Source organism: Pyrgilauda ruficollis, unplaced genomic scaffold, assembly GCF_017590135.1.
Source record: "Pyrgilauda ruficollis isolate IOZ18807 unplaced genomic scaffold, ASM1759013v1 scaffold16, whole genome shotgun sequence".
Taxonomy (NCBI): domain Eukaryota; kingdom Metazoa; phylum Chordata; class Aves; order Passeriformes; family Passeridae; genus Pyrgilauda; species Pyrgilauda ruficollis.
This window is the reverse complement of record NW_024514764.1, coordinates 7,565,423-7,582,760: the sequence shown is the minus strand read 5'-3', so window position 1 is coordinate 7,582,760 and position 17,338 is coordinate 7,565,423. Positions and strand designations below refer to the sequence as shown.

Sequence of the window (17,338 nt, the reverse complement as noted above, 5' to 3'; positions counted from 1 at the left end):
TCCCCGCCTTGGCGGGTTGTGGCAGGCCGGACCCTGGCAGGGCGTTGCATGGCTCCAGCATTCGCGAGACTCTCGGTTGTCACCCCGCTGTCGCCTACGGGGGCATCAAAGCCTTTCCTCCGCGTACGGGTCCCGCGGCGGAACGCTGCACCACCGCGGCGGACAGCACGCACCTGCCTGTGGGCTCCCGTCCGACAAGCAGCCCCCGGAGACCCTGGGCTTTTCCTGAGCTTTATTTGTGTTCTTCCAAGCTGGAGTTACTTTTCAGTACATATCCCTCGTCCTATTAGTGGCACTGCTGTTATTTAATAGCGCTGTTTGCAGCTGGCGTTGTTTGCGCAGGGGTGTGTCGATATGAGGGCCGGAGGGGCAGCCCCGGGCCCTGGCACAGCGTGTCCGCCGAGCGCTGCGCAGAGCGCTCTGCACGCTTATTACATTTTACTTGGGTCTACAAGCCATCCATGCCTATTTTTAGTTGTTCATGGAAGAATTCATGATAGTTTCAGAGGCACTAATCCAGGTCACAGAGCGAACTATCACCTCCTGCCTGGAGATGGTTCCCTCAGTCAAGCCTGAGCTCATTGCCAGGAGCAAGGGGAAGCTCCCGGCGCTCCCGGACGCGCTCCTTTCCTTCCGTGGCCAAGGTCTTTCAGGACACCTCACTACGTGCTGCCACTACTCAGTGTCACCTCACTACGTGAGGACTTCAGATCCGCTTTGTGGCACTGGTTCTGTGTGTACAAAGCTGTGTACACGAGTCTCTTCAATAACCTCACACCATTTGCCTTTCTCCTCAAGCTGTCTCAGCAGCAGAGGGCAAAGCAGAGGAGCCCCACGGGCTGCTGCTGCTCAGAGGTGTGCATCGGCCCTGCTCAGACTGCAAAACGGGCAAAACTGAAAAGAAAAACCTGCTTATGTAAGCACGGAACAAGGAAATGATTACAAAAAAAGATAATAAGGAAACAGTGCCTAGTTTTCATTTGTCACTCAATAGCTGCGGCACTAGTGCACAGTGACCCCATAGTGCTACTTAGGCCAAAGCACAGGTGACACAGTCACCTACATCTTCGGGGTGAATGCACAGGCACTTGAGAAGCGAGCCCCCGAGCTGACGCCCGGCTGCCCTGCCATCACCCGGGGCCATCCACCACCCACCCGGGCCCGGCGTGGGGAGCCGGCCCTCCCCGGCGCAGGGAGCGCTCCGGGGCCGCGGGGATGGCGAGGCGGCGGCGGGCGGGCCCGTGGGGCTAACGCTGACGGGAAATATGCTCCATCATTTTTTTTTTTAAAGAAAGCAAAAAACCCGCTCCTGAAGCATTTCCTGGTAGTTATGCTGCCTAGGTCCAGATCCGGGACACGGATGCCGGTCACACCGGCGGCTGTGGGGGCCGAGGGGGACACGCCCGGGAGCTCCGCCGCTGCCCCAGAGCTCCGGCGGGCAAAGCCGCCTCAGCCCGGGGGGCAGCGCCGCGCACAGAGACCCGGCCGCCGCCGGCCCGCGCCCGGAGCGCTCCGGGGCCGCGGGGATGGCGAGGCGGCGGCGGGCGGGCCCGTGGGAAGGAGGAGGAGGAGGAGAAGAAGAAGGAGGAGGAGGAGGAGGAGGAGGAAGCGGCGGAAGCGGCGGCGGGCGATGGCCGGGGCGCTGCTGCGCGGGGTGCGGCGCTTCCCCTGGCTGTGCAACGTGCTGCTCTACGGGGGGCTCTTCGCGGCGGGGGACGCGGCGCAGCAGCTGCTGCGGGGACAGCCGCCCGACTGGGCGCAGACGCGCCGCGTGGCGCTGGTGGCCCTGGCCTTCCACGGCAACTTCAGCTACGTGTGGCTGCGGGCGCTGGAGCGGGCGCTGCCCGGCCGCCGCCCGCCCGCCGTGCTGGGCAAGGTGCTCTGCGATCAGCTGCTGGGCGCGCCCGTCGCCGTCCTCGCCTTCTACACGGGTGAGTGCCGGGGGCTGCTCCGCAGAGCCCCGCGCAGCCGCCGGCCACCGCCTCCCCCGGCAGCGGCCCCGCTCCGCGACCCGCGCCTGGCTCGGACGGCGGGCAGCGGGACCGGCATCCACGCCAAGGGTGGCTGGGGACCCCCTGGCCGCCCGGAGCGGCTCCCGCACCCCAGAGCGCCGCTGGCCGGGCGTCGGAGCGGGGCCGCGGCCGGGGCTCTGCAGACCCCGCAGCTCCCTCCGAGGATGCCCGCGGGGAGCGCGGGCGCTGAACCGCCTGTGGCACTTCAGAGCTTTCCAGGAGGGGTGCTGGACCAAAGGAGGCCCGGAGCTCGGTCGGGCGCGTAGCTTTTAATTAGCAGCAAAGAATGGAAAGCACCTTACAAGGATTGCAGCATCCATGTCTGTTTGAATTGCTGTGCTCTGTTCTCAGCATCAGCTGTCTCATTTTCCAAAACACAGGTGTGTCAGGAAATGCCATCGTTCAGCGAACCAGCTTCCGTTGTGAGAGTCTATAGAAATAAAGCATGCTACTAATGGCTAATCTGAAAAGCTAACAAGTAACAAGATACTTTAAAGAAGTCTAGTATCTATTTCAGAAATAAACATGAGGGAATAAGAGAATTAATAGGTGAGACTAATGTAATTAAATGCTCTCATTTAACTTAATGTGGTAGAAGAGTAAGATTGGTCCTCTTTTTGTCTGGGGTTGGGAGATCTGCACTCTATCACTCCATCAGGGAAATTACTCAATTTGTGATTGAAGAGAAATGAAGCAAGAAAAAAAATCAAACACCAGATACTTCCACTCAAGATCTTAACTATGTCACAACTTAAGCTGAGAATTGCTCAAGGACCAGAAGGATCTGAAGGACTAGAAAAGGGCTAGTAAAAGTCCCTGAACTGGGTAGCAGTAAAATAATGTATCCATTGAGACTGATAACCCCAAGGCATGGGAATACCCAGAAAGATCCCAGAGTCAGACTAAGGAGCCTCTGCTTAAGTGCAAAATGCCTTATTCTCTCTCTTGTGGGTGCAAAAGGTGCTTTTATCCTTTCTGTTCCACCGCTACACCAGTGGTGTGTGGTATGGCACAGATGCCACAACCCCTGTACACCCAGTAAATCCCAGCTGATCCCGGGTGCCTGTGCTGGGAGTCAAGTCCATAGATGAGGAGATTTCATGTACCACTATTAGGCAGTCAGAATGGTATTTGTGTAACAATATCAGCTTTTCTTTCAAAGATGTTATAATGTATTTTGAGAAGGGTCTGGGATGTCACTGCAAAATCTGAACATTTCATTTTTTGCACTTTTTCTGATTGTTGTAAATATTTTACCACTAGGTATGAGCATCCTTCAGAGGAAAGAGGACATCTTTTCAGACTGTAAAAAGAAATTTTGGAATACGTATAAGGTGAGGCAAGCAATTTACTTATGTCACAGCTAAACAAGAACAAAGAAAGGATAATATTCCTTCCTCCAACACTTTTTTTTTCCTTCCTTCCTTCCCTCCTTCCAAGCTTTAAGTCAGTCATGTGAAGTAAAGGCAGTGAGGGTTGGGCAGTGCTGCCATATGGGTGAAATTATGCCTTTAAAAATTGAAATGTACAGTGTTTATATACATAACAGTTGCACCCAGCTCTGTTTGAATGACAGCCCTACAATACAACATTGATTCTGGGTTTTTTTATCTTTTGTCTTAGGAACTACCCACGCACCAGTGTTCAGTTAGTGATACTATTGACAACACTTGTACAGCTATTAAAAGAATTAATTACAGAGACACTTGCTTTGAGAATCATTTTTAGCCTGTACTTTTCAGTGACAATCTTCTCACTTTCAGAAACAAGCCCCCTTCTTTTAAGAAGGCTTTGCTGTAAACAGCTGGCTTTGATTTGCATTTCTGCATACACAAGACAAAATTATCTATGCTGCCTCAGAGTTGAGCAAGCTGAGAATATTAAAGGTTTCTCAGATGCAAAAAGAATGATGGATGGATTAGCAGGGAGAAAAAAAAGTAACAGGAGAAGATGTGATTGCAATGTGAATTTCTCTTCATATTGTAGAACTGTATAGGTAGGATGGAAAAGGATTTTTTTTATTCCTATGGAAGATGATGCTAAAAGCAGTGCCCACTATAGCCTATCAAAACATAAGGTTTCTATCAGCCTTATGTTCTATGAGTAAATTATCCATTGATTTTTCTAAATATGCCTTACGTGTATGAGTAAGTAGAAGGAGCATTGCAAGTGTGAAATAAATAGTGTTCAGTGGTATTTTTCATTAATGGCTGAAACAAATGTTCACATGCTCAAACATTTGTTCACCCATCTGGTAAATGCGTTTATTGTGTCTGGTGTCAGATGTCTGTGAAGAATTAACTGTGCTCAGGGTTTTGTATTTAAAATGAGTTAAAATAATGTGTTTGAAAAACTCAAAGCATAGAAGCTCATGAAGATCATTAGAAGTTTAATATTGCAACCTCTAGGTTAAGCAACTCCATTTATAATTGAACAGCTTTTATTAACTTTACTCAAATACATTTCAGTCATCACTGAATGTGAAAAAATGAATCTTGGTGGTTGAAATCCATAAGAATAACAAATGATTTGTTTTCCTTTCAGACAGGACTGATGTACTGGCCTTTTGTGCAGGTGAGTTCTCAGGGTGACTCTGTGAGCCTTTCCCTGCTGTAGAACCTGGGATCCTGTCCTGTCCACGCTGTGTCTGACCCCAGGAGGAGCAGAGCAGGTGTTGGGTGGGTAACAGTGCCTGGAGCACTAACTGAGCTCTCTCTCCTTCCCACACAGCTGTCAAACTTCATCCTGATCCCAGTTCACCTGAGAACAGCTTACACTGGGCTCTGTGGCTTTGTCTGGGCTTCCTTCATTTGCTTTTCCCAACAGAGTGGAGATGGCACAGCAAAGTCAGCATTCATGTGGCTCCAAGGAGAGAAGGTCAATGCAGATGAAGAATCATCAGACAAATAAGAACTTTACTTCTGAACACATTCTGAATTGCTAAACTGGGTTTGTGAAAGTCAGTAAATTACACTGCAGCCTCATGTTGTGTTTAAAATAAGCAGTTATCTCAACATTTGGTGGTTAGTATAAGCAGTGGAACAGTTTGTCTTTGTGCCTGTTTATTTTTCATAAAAGAGGCCAGTTGTATATTGACATTTAATTATTTTCATGCTGTCAGCGCATCTCATCTGGAAACAACTGACTTACAGGGCAATGTAAGCATTTGTACATCATGTCAGACTGCCTCACTGGGGAGAAATATTAACTGTAATTTAATTTTCAAGCAACTTGTAATTGCTAGAAAAAGGAGTATAGAACATTAAATCATCAGTTGTTGGATTTGACAATTGTTATCAATGCAAGATTACTTTGCAGAACAAAATTTAATGGATTCCACATCTAAGAAGTGGCATTGAATTTGTTTAATTGAGAGGAAACAAAAGTGCTGTGTTTGTAAAGCCCACATTTCTATGGGGCCAAAGTGTTTTATTCTACATGAAAATTTATATAGGAAATTGATTATTTCATGGAATATACAAACCTGAATTATATTTGTACATGTTTTATCTTAGCTGGGAGAATAAAGATTACTTTGGTCAGAGCCCTTTGGGGTGGGTGCTGCCCATTGACCCTTGGGGTCAGTCAAGCAGCTCCTGCATGGTGGAACCCCCCAAGCACTGCAGGGAGCTTTGGTTCTGTGTGCAGCCTCTGCTTCCTTTGCTCCTCGAGGGCCGTGGGAGTCTTGACTCCTCTACTCTTTTCAGCTGTTTCGTATGCTGAAGATGTAATTAAAATTTTAAAGAAAAAGAACATGGAAAGGAAGGTAGCATGAATGGGAGAATCCAGCTATATATATATATCAGGAGCTTCCATTTTTTCCTCAAATGGCTTTTAAACATTCCTATTCATAGAAGACACTGGGTAATTATACATAGGAGATTAGGGGAAAGTGAGCATTAATTATGGGTTTGCTTTGTCAGCTTGAGGATCAGGTCTGGATACGGGTATTTTTTAAATGTGCATATGTATCTCAAAACAGGAACTGTGCAAATTTCTATGATTGCAGTAAGCTTAAATCAGACCAGTAAAGGAGCCCTTCCTATACTAGAATGGGATTTTATTCCTTGAAGTTACTAAATTGTAAGCTTGAAAGTATCTGATTTAATGGGTCTGATTCTAAAGAGAAGACTCATCCCTCTGTTACAACAATAATAAACCCCTTTGAGGAATGTCTGAATTCCTCAGCCTTGTCTAAATAGTGTCCCAAAGCCTGCTTAGGCTATAAATATCTATTCTTTTGGCCTGCAGTTGTACTGCTTAATATATTGCCAACAATTATTTGTCACTGTAGGAGCCTAGTGCTGCTCAGCTGAGAAAGGGAAAGGGATCATGCTAGCACTGCCCAATCTGTTTCAGTTAAAATCAACTTGTTTAGCATGACCCAGTGCTCAGGAGTGATGCAAAGTGCCCACATGGCTTTGAGCAGGGGACAGCAGCAGTGGAGGAGGGTAGAAGGCAGGGGGCTGCTTCCACAGCCTGTTCTGCTGGCAGCCAGGGGGAGGAGGTGCCTTCCCTCTCAGGTTGGACAGGTCTCTGCAATTCCATCTTCAGCTGCACAGGCAGATGTGGAAGAGCCCACCTGCCTACAGCCTCAAGATGGAATTAATTTTAATTGACTTTTGACACCTTTGGCATGGAGATCTCCAGCTTGGCTAGTTGGTTTAACCCTGCATGTTGAAATGTGCACTGAAGGGCCCATTTCTGCCCCTCTGTGAGGTGGAGGCTCAGATGAGTGGCTGCTGTGTCAATACCTTCCTTGTAGATACTTATATTTGGTGAGTTGAATTCCCCTGCTGGATGTTGCTGCATGAATCACAAAGTGTGAATTGAGCTGATGCTGGACATCCCAGGAGGAGGAGGAATGCACAGAGGAACTACTGAATTTTGTCTATTTAAAAAAATGAGTGAACAGATGCTTCAGACAGCTGTAGCTGTTCAACTGTTCTTGTGTGTATAAAGTCCTCAGGATAAAGAAGCAACTTTAGTAGTGGGTTTTTTTTTTATGTTGATATTTTTGGGATCAGACTGGTATTCTAAAATCTGTTCTATTTAGTAAGAGCTAAAATTTTCAGGTAAGGTGTGATAATTAAGTATTTAACTTTTTTTCTTTTTAAAGATGCTATTTATTTTTATTTCTGCTTGTGCCTTAAATGTTTAATAATTAATAGCATTCACTTGGAGAAGGGAACTGGAAAATAATGTCATTACAGAGAGAGAGAAATGTTGTTAGTTTACTGTAAGCAGTATGTGATATTTTGCTGTAACTCAGAGCAAAAATCTTTCTTCATGGTTATGGTAGATGAAACTGAATTTCTAGATGAATCAAGAATTCATAATTCATGATCTGTATAATGCTGATGCCTTTTTTCATCAGGACTAACTAATAAATGGAAGATCCATCTTTTATTTTAAATGGCTTAAAAGCTTATACAAGCTGTGCTTTATTGCTCTTGCTTTTGTGCTATCAGATTTTTGCTTGGGAATTTGAGCTAAATCCTGTTTTGTCTTCAGGTTTCTCTGGCTGGGGAGTTCAGTATTTCTCTCCATCTTTTATTACTTGAAGTACAGTTCTTTCATGTAATGGAAGGCTGTGGCTCTTATATTTCAGTAGACTTTAGATCCTGCATAATCCTTTCACTTTCTCTGGTTCTTTTAAGGCATTTGACAGCTAAGTAACACAAATCCCTTTTCACGTAAAAAAAAAAAAGTGGTTTTTCCCTTTTAATTGTGAGCACTGATTGGTCTGACAAACATTTCAGACCCACAAAATGCAAAATAATGAAGCTGCGTTGGGACAATTCTCAGTGCGCATAAATTTATGGACATTCTAAAGATTTTCTTCCTCTGACAGTTTAGTCTGAGGACTTAATCCCTTAGTTGTTAGAGCCTTCATTATTCCTTGATACCTTTTTGGCTTAGAAGATTAATTTCACAGGATAACAGAATGGCTGAGGTTGGAAAGGACATCTGTATGTCCATCCCAGCTCATCTCGTCCAACCCTATTTGACACATATGTAAAGTTTTGTTTGCTTCTTCTAACAACTCAGTAATTTCCTGGGGGAATAAAAAAAAGAAAAAATAAAAAATATGGACAAGGTTTATCTTAATGTCTCTCTGCTACCCTTTCAAAAACAGTCATAAGGGCTTTATGACTATTTCCAGGAATTGCACTGATCTTACTGCCAGCTGAACATGCAGATTTCCACAACCAGCAGGATGAACAGAATTCTACATCACAGAGGTGCTCAGGAAGGAGCAACACACTGCCAGTAGCTATTAGGCCTGCAGTCAGGTGATGTTTTTATGTCGTGGATCCTCTCTAAGAGCAAATGGGATGAGCAGACATTTATATCAGTTCCGGCTCCATGTTGTTCTGGATGGCTGTGGAGAGGTGGAGTCTGAATTTGATAAAATGAAAATTTCAAAATTTATTTTTCTACTGAAATATTTTATGTAAATGAGCCTTCTGTGCTTACTAGTATGCTAAATACATCCTTCTTGGAAAATTCACCAGAAGGCTTCTGTCTTTTTCACACCAGAAGCACCCACCCGGTAACACAGCATAAAATAACCAGTTCCTGCTGCAGTGAAGGTGAAACTGCCTCTAGTCTGTTACCATATCTGATATGTTGAGTTCTCTTTATAGAACAACCTTTGAAATCTATGCAGCTTCAGCCTTCCAATTCTCTGCTGTAAGTGCCAGTGCTTCCTGCTTATGCTGCTGCCTCTACTGCTAGTGCCAATCCAGTGAGATGTGCAAGAAATACTTGAATTTTACTAAAATAATGAATTTCAAGTTGACTGAAATTGTCTGTGTTTTTGCAAAGGCTTAATAAACATTAAATGCTGTTCTTTGCCTCTGTCTAGCTTTAACTCATATGTGTATAAACAAAGCCAGATCATATGTAAAGTTATTTTGGGATCTCATGGACCACATGCAGCAAGGAGCTCAATTTGATGTCACAGACCTTAACACAGCAGCAGAGTAAAAACTAAGGAGGGATTATTCACTCCCTTTAGAGTTTAGTTGCATATATTAAGTCATCTGCCATTTCTGAATAAATTCAGAACAGAACTCCTATCTTTAAAGTCTTATGCTGAAGCCAGTGGAATTTTATTTAAAAGATGCAAAATTTTGATATAAGTATTTCTTTAGATAATTAATATATTTGCAGGAGGAATGGAGGAATTTAGGTAGGAAAAACACATAAACAACTTTTCTAGAAAACACAGGTTAGAAATAGGGTCCTCACTGAAGGACTTAACTCAGTCAAGTTTGTGTGGGATATCCTTGGGAAGGAAATGGTTCAGGAGATTTGAGGCTGAAGGGAGTAATATATTCCACAACTGGAAGAGAGACACCACCTCCATTCCCTGCTGTAACTTTTTGTATATTTAGAATGAGGAGGAAGCTTTATGGAAAGAGTTCAAATTGAAAAATTGTGTTTCATAGACTTCAAGGCCAAGAGGGAGAAAAAGCATCACTCAGTCAGAATCCTTGGGTAGTGCAAAGCAAAGAGTTCTTCCTGAATCAAACCAGTGATGTTGACTTCAATGCCATCTTCTAGGAACTTATCCAAACACTTCCAGAGGATTCTGTGTCTCAAAGAAGTTATTTATGTGTTCATATGAAATTTTATTACCTACCCACATCAATCTAGCCTTAACGTTCTAATAAAATGTTACTCCCTTCTGACAAGATTTAACAACTAGGTACAGCAGGCAAAGCCTTCTGTGTGCATGTAGTGGTAAGCAGAGTTTTTGTTTATTCCTTGGATAAACTGTAATAGCTTTAGCTCTGTTAGCCCTTTGCTACATCATTCTTGAAGCTCATTTGCAAACCCTTTTTTTGCTGTGCAACCTCTAAATGGAGAGAGTAATGCTGTTTTAATCCCAGTGACTTTCACATATGCCTCAGATAATATTTTTTCTACCTCTGCCTAGTATTGCTGTTCTAAAGCAGCCAAGGACTGTCTGTCCTCTTTTAATGTCCAAGTTGCACTAAGAATTCACATGCACTTGCTAAGCCCACCATGACTGAAGCTCCTGTAATCCACGTTAAACAAGACCAAAGAATGCAGATTACATGTCTGCATGTGTTGCATATGCTTATCAACATCATCCACCCTAATAAACACTGCCTTCCCCCTTTTTTTTTGCAGTTTATTAATGTATTGTGGTTGTGCCTAAAAATCTTGCACCTTGTATCCAGACAGAAAAACAGTTTAGTGCAAAGAATGTAGCAGAATGTGTCATTCCCTGCTGTGCAACACTAGTTGCAATTACACCTTTTTGTGCTGAAAGAAATCTTGGACCTGGAAAAGTCTAATGAGGTGTGAAGTAGGGTCAGAAAAGACACTGTCAAGGACAGCTCTGCTGTAGCAGAGGGTACATGAGAGAGCTTCAGGAACTGAAGAATGGGTGTTTTTGTTTGCTGTGTTCAGGGAAAACCAGTCATGAAGTGGGGCTGTAAAACAACAGGGGGAAAACGGCAGCAGGTGAGTGTGCACACACCTGGGGCTTGTGTAAGTGAGGAACAGGGACACCTATGCTAATGCTTCCCTCTGCCAGAAGACCTTAAAAATGGGATATTGATAAGTCACCCTTTCCATTTTACCCCCTCAAGACTGACAGAATCAGAGAGACCAGGAGGGAGCATGGGTATGTAGCCCATCAGGTACTTCAGTCACCAGAGATTTTGGGACATTGAGAACTGGCTGGGAATGAGAACTGTTCCCCATTTCTGTCACTGTGCTTTATCCAGTTACAACAGAACCAAAATGCACAAGCACCCAGATGGCTGAGATAAATACAGGGTTTGGCCCATATGGACTCAAACCATGCACAGAAAGTTCTGCAGCACATGAGATCCTTTGGCTGTGGAGGAAGTGTCAGCTTCATTCTGAATTGTGCATCCTTTTACAGGGTGTAACTTGGTGGCAGAGAAATTTAAGTTACAACTCTTCCCTGGAGTTAGTACCTTACTGTAGCTAGCATGCACTTAGTGTGTGCACGCACAGGAACAAACTCTCATTATTTTTCTTTCATTTGCCAGGATAGCAGCTTTCCTCTCATTGCTCAAATATTTGGGAAAGAAAATACAAATTTTTATGATTCCTTTTTCCACCTCTATTTGTTTGCTTTTTCCTTTTCTATGCTGGCCTGAAGAAATCTACCTCTGAGAGACTGGTGCCCTGTGGTGTTCTTGTTTTGCCATTGCTTACATCTCTCTGGGAATTAAAACCCACCTTTACTCACCTACCAAGGGTGTTCAGCTGCTTCCATTTCATGCATCACATATTTTTACATTCAAAATGTAACAAGACTGTTAACTGCAGCTGATTAGCCATGACATGCCAATGACACTGAAGGATTTTGTATTAGTTCTATATCTAGTTCAGAATGGTCACCATACAGTAATGAATTATTATGTGTTCGTAACTACACCTGATACCTCATGGCAATTACCCATACAGTGTTTTGCTTACTGTTTTGGGGTAGAAATTAGCAAAATTTGCTAATGGAACACAGGTACAAATATAGAGAGAAATTCAAATTGTAAAGAAACCCTTTCAGAAGTCAGGGCAGTGACTTTATAGCTTCCAGTTCCAGTGAGGTGAGTAGTGAAATGGCTCACAGAAGTGAACTTGCCTGTTAGGGGTAATGGAGCACGGACATTGCATAGGGAAGGAATCAGCAAGACACTGGCACAGTCTCTTTGGGTGCCTCACAGCTTGCAGCCAGTTTTGAGTTCTTATTGTAAGATACCAACTTGTATAGGTAAAATAGAAGCTTAGAGAAAGTCACCATTACATTTTAGACTATGTGAAATGAGAAAAGGCTCAGGCCTGGAGAGAGCTGTGCCTGGAGCTGTGTGCTGCCATGTTTGTAAAATTTGCACAGAATGCTTATTACTTCAAAATGGGCATGCCCACATACAGGCTGAAATATTACTTGTTGCCTGCTGTGTTTGCAAGTCTAAAATAGCCCAGACCAATTTATGTCGACATCTATTTTTACTGAACTCAAACATCTGTTTTTCTTTTGTAGCTATGGACACCCATCACTGATGCAAAAGACACCTGCATAGTGACTCACCTGCACAGCAGTCAGCTCAGTCATACCACTGGACTTAGCTCCAAATGCCAAAAATAAGACTCTTATATAGGCAACTTCACTACCCATGGTATTAGTAATGTATCTGACAAATGGTCTAGCAGCTTTTTCTGTGAAATTTTTACCTTAAAAAGACAGTGAACGTAGAAAGAATTCACTAAGACAAAAGTAAAATGGGAAAGAAAAAAGTTAATGAAGTATGTTTCTGAAATCTCTGTTTTGGCCAGAACTGCAGCTTTTGAAGTTCACAGATTGTTTCCATTCTTTCTACCAGGCATTTATGCCCTGACTCTTTGCTGCTGCATTTCCCAAATTTGTGCTGTGTATTCTGACCTTCTATACAAAAAAACAAAAAAACAAAAAAATAGCTGAGATAAATCTAAGTAAGTCATGTCTGCCATGGGGAATCTGTGATGTCTGACAGAGGCCAGAGAGCAAGAGATAGGAGAGTGGATTTGCCAACTGTTCCTGCCCAGCTCTAGCTCCTGGTGGCAGGATTTAGTGAGAAATGGGAACTGAAGCTGCCAGGGAAAATGACTGCAAGAGCAAAGTGCACCTCTGTTTCTCTACCAGGCATTATGTTATGAGCAGCGAAAAAAGACCCAAATGTTTGTATTTTCTGCATTAACAGTGCTTTCAGCAGAAGAAAACCAGCCTTCATGAGTAAAGAAATGCATTTATAATTTATGTTGCTAGGTCCACTGAAAGACATCATCAGTAGGAGAGAAATTTAATTCCACTGGCAGCAATGCTCCAGAGTCACACTAACAAAAATGCTGATATTACATTAGCAAATAATTGATACATACTTGGGCCCTACTCTTGCAAAAGTCTTTGTGCAAAACCTCTGTAGAACTGGACCTATACTGGATTTTGGGACTTTTCAAAATGGGCAGGTGAAAACTTTGTAATTGCAATAAATCACCTTATATATTCCTTGCTTTATGTAAGTAAATTCTTTGCACATGAGTTTCTGCCTAGTGGGTGTTTTTCAGCCATACTAACAAAAGCATAGCTTTAAATATTCAACTATTTCTAGGATAACGCCCCCATCTCCTAAACAATGCAGTTGAGTTGTAATTACCCAAAAAACTTGAAAGGATGGTTTGGAATTAAGTAGTCCTCAGATCCATTAAAAATTGGCCCTTCTCCCCAGTCAGCCTGTTTCCCTTAGTCCCACTCTCATCCAGATCCCAGATGGACTCTTATTCCTCCCACACTCATATTCCTCACTTCTACCAGTGAGTCAGTCCAGCCCACCCCAGCAGGCAGCTGCACTCTCACCCAAAATCAGCTGTGCAGAGTCCTGCCACCAGCTTTTCTGCTTGACTCACAGCTCTGTTTGGGCTCTGTCTCTAAAGGCCAAAAGCAGTGAGGATGAGGCACTCCACAGCCAGCAAGAGCTGTTCCAGCACGTCTGGTGCTCAATTCATGGCATATCGCTGGGGAGCACAGCTGACAGACAAAAATCAGAGTGCCCTGAAGATGTCCTAAAACTGTCTAGCTCATCTTGTTGGCTAATTCCAGTTCTTAGGAAGACAAGTAGAGAAATTCTCAGTTACAATTTTAAAAGCAATGTGGAGGTTTTCTGGCCTCCGGCATGTGTAGCACTCCTCAAACGAAATTGCTCACACAATAGCATCAATGTGTGCCAGTCCAATTAGTAAGTGTACCACTGAATCCAGAGGTGGTGTTTTTGAAGTGTCAGTGATTAAGGACAAGACTTTGCAGGCAAAAGTAGTTGACAAACAAGTTAGCTTTCCCAGAGTACCCCATGATTCTTTATAAGTGAGCGAAAAAGTGTTAAACCCCTGATTTGCAGTAGGGCACTGGACAGCCTGCCTAACCCCTGCTTCACTGTCTTTATGTCAGAAGTTGTACCACTCACAGTAAAGTGCAATGTGATCTTACTAGGAAAGGTAGGCTCCAACTGTAAAATGCTGTTCAGGGATTGAATCCATATAACCTCCCCTACAACAAAAGAAAAAACTTAGTAATAACAGTAATAATCACCGCACTTGTGCTTCCTGCGAAGTCATTTCCTTTATTCCCAGCAGGCTGCATAAGCAGCAAAGCTGCATGCTGATGAAAAATGAGAGACACAAAATTGCATCACTTGTTTGAGTGCTGTTCTCTGGCTTCTGGCAACGTGATGCTGGAATGAGTGTCATTCCAATCTGTGCAGGACTTTTAGGAAAGCCAAAGACTGCATGCACAGGAACCTGAGATGTGTTAGACTGCAAAAACCATGAGTGCCTGTGGATGTTACCATTATTCCCCAGTTGCTCAGGTCAGAAATGTGCTCAGCGCTGCACCGGTCACAAGATGGACAGTTCCACCGTGCCCTGGCAGCCAGCGGATATTTGCGAACTCTCTCCTGCTCGAGCGGTTTGGCCGCACAAGGGGAGCAGGGCAGGGCAGGGCAGGGCAGGGATGGGCACGGCAGGGACGGGCACGGCAGGGACGGGCACGGCAGGGACGGGCAGAGCTGGGCAGGGCAGGGCAGGGCTGGGCAGGGCAGGGCTGGGCAGGGCAGCGCTGGGCTAGGCAGGGCAGGGCTGGGCAGTGCCACAGCAGCGAGCCGCGGGCGCGGAGCTCCGCGCAGCACCCCGGGGCGGGCAGTGCCCACCCGAGCGGAGGCAGGGCCGGGCGGGCGGGGCGTGTGTGCAGCATGTGCGAGGTGCGACATCGCTTTGTGTGGCGGCTCCCCCGCCCCAGCCCCGCACTGAGCATGTGCCGGAGCCCCTGCCCGCCCCCCGCCCGCGGGCCCCGCGCCGCGCACCGAGCGCCGAGCCCCGCGCAGCGCCCGCGCCGCTGCACGGGCTGAGCGGAGCCCGGCCATGGAGCTCCGCCGGTCCATCTCGGCCAGCGCCGAGGCCGAGAGACCCATGCGGCGCTACGGGGCAGTGGAGGAGACGGAGTGGAAGGCGGAGGCGCTGGGCAGAAGTGAGTGCGGGCCGCGGGTGCGGGTCCGGCCGGCCGGGGAGCCCCGGCTGCGGCGGGGCCGGGCGGTCCCGGGTCCTGCCGGCGGGGCGAGGCCAGCTCGGGCCGCTCGGGGAGCAGGGTCCGTGTGACCGTTTTGCCCTCTGAGCTGGGCGAGGGGGCTGTGCCGGGGTCACAGCTCGGCTGTGCCGGGCGCGGGGCAGCCTGGCCGGGGCGGCTCCAGCCTTGCCTTCCCCGCGGCGCGGGCACCGGAGCCGTGAGCGGGTGGCCGAGCGAGGATCACTGGGACGTTTGCTCTCCCCCGGTGTTTAGCAGGTGGGATTTAATATAGAGGTTTTCATAAATGTTGGTAGTCTTTAACGTGTTTCACGTTTGGAAAGCACAGATGACGATCACTTTATTGTTATCTCAGGCAGAGGGTGCAGCAATACAGCGCTTAATTCACACCTTCAGTGGTTGCACTGTATTGATGAGCTCAACAAATGTTCCGTGCTGGGAGAGCTTTCTTGAAATCATAATTTTCCAGGAAGCAGCAATTGACATAACCTGTCCAAAGTGCAGATGGAATGAGTAATTAAAAGATACATCACTGCCAATTCACATTATCCATGGGAACTTGTTGTCTGTAAGATACCAGCTATTATTCTTTTACTGGCAGAACTGTCTTCTTTACAACCTAATAAGCTTGCAAACCCCTTGTAATTTTCCAGGTAACCACTGAGGCAAGAGATCTTGAAAAGCTAGTTACAAAAACTGTACTAAACAGTATCAAGAAAAATATTTTCTAAGTTTCATCAAGTGTTTGTTTTGGCCACAGGAATATAAGATTTGTGTGCTATCTGTTGTGACACCTTCAACTTGGCTGGTATTGGGGTTGCTGATATCCTTGGTTCCCCACCCATCTTTTGATGTGAATTGTGAAGTCTCACCTGGATGATTTTAAACATGGCATGGCTTTGCAGCACCTTGGCAGCAGATTTTAGCCAGTGCATCTGCTGTGTTTACTTGTCAGAGAGCTCTGTGTTCTGGAATGATACTTCACGTCTAGCTTCAGTTTTTCATGGCTATGTTACTGTCTACCATATGCTGATGACAGGGTGTAATTCTCCAACTGCTGCTTCAGTTGCAGTGTTGGTTTTGTTGCAGTGCCTGGCACAGATTCAGGACTGAGAAACTCCACACTTTCTAAAATGGACTCGAAGACTGAAATCGCTGTTGACTGAGTTGGTTGAGTCAGACACATGCAACAGTTTTGCAGGTTCCCTGGCACGATACAGACGTGCTTTCCTTGTTCTCATAACTGTGTCTGGTTTTGTTCCAGCACTCGGGAGCTGAGTGCAGTGCGGCACTTGTAATAATAATGATAATAAAACCTGGTATCCTGACGTGCCAGGAAAGGTTATGCCTTGCAAGTTTTGAACAAAAGGTGGTTTGTTTGGAAGAGAGCAATGTGCAGGCTGAGCGGGAGAGCTGCTCTGCTCAAAAATATGTGCTCAGCATTGAGCTGCCACCCAAATCACAGCTTGGTACCCAGCACCAGAGTGGGCTGTTGGCAGGGCTAGGACCCCATGTCCAGGTGTGCACCCTGGCTCTGCTCTGAGCTGCCCTTCTACACACTAGTTTCTGTTCAATGAGAATATTTCTCTGTGTATAACAATTTAGATAGGAATAGGAATTAATCTAGAGACCATGATCTGTTCTTTGAAAAGCAGAAAATTATTATATTATATATTTGAATAATTGATTTCTTTTGTTTGCTCTTAGGCTTCAACTTTTTTAAAGTACTGTGGAAAACGCTATTTATAGTAAATGGTTTAGGTGATTCCTACCTATCTTTCCTATTTAAATACTAACACTGACTGCTGGTCACACTTTTGCATTGATTTAAAAGAAATAGATCTTTCTATTTACTGTAATGCTTCCTTACAGTCATCCTAAATTGCATGGCAGGATGACAGTAGTCGCCAGACTGTCTGTGAAGGAGCTGAAAAACTGTCATCCCCTTTGCTGCTGATGTTAACAATTAGCCCTTGGTATTTGCATATTGTTTGAAATATGAAATGCTCGTTAAGAGTATTAACAAAAGCAGAAGTTTATTACTGCATATGAATTTGCCCTTTTTACTCCAAGGATTTGTATTAAATCAGGATGTCTTTGGAGGCAGAACTTGTGTATCTGTACAGCACTGCACAGCAGAGTGCTGCTCCCTGTCAGTGCCTGGTGATGGGATGCAGTCTTATCAGCAGGCAGTGTACATCCTGAT

General features: G+C 45.4%; 2 protein-coding genes across 2 annotated transcripts in view; both read left to right on the top strand.

Moving 5' to 3' along the window:
* Window positions 1-1,627: 1,627 nt before the first annotated feature.
* Window positions 1,628-8,865, top strand: MPV17L (MPV17 mitochondrial inner membrane protein like). Its single transcript, XM_041462734.1, has 4 exons — window positions 1,628-1,931; window positions 3,276-3,346; window positions 4,557-4,586; window positions 4,743-8,865. The coding sequence occupies exons 1-4, from the start codon at window positions 1,631-1,633 to the stop codon at window positions 4,920-4,922; spliced, it is 582 nt and encodes a 193-aa protein (XP_041318668.1). The 5' UTR covers window positions 1,628-1,630; the 3' UTR covers window positions 4,923-8,865.
* BMERB1 (bMERB domain containing 1) overlaps window positions 6,459-17,338 on the top strand; it is a 52,375-nt gene continuing 41,495 nt past the window's right edge. The window contains exons 1-2 of the mRNA XM_041462733.1: window positions 6,459-6,463; window positions 14,919-15,078. Coding sequence (XP_041318667.1) covers window positions 14,973-15,078 — 106 coding nt within the window. The 5' untranslated portion in view covers window positions 6,459-6,463; window positions 14,919-14,972. The remainder of the gene's footprint in view (window positions 6,464-14,918; window positions 15,079-17,338) is intronic.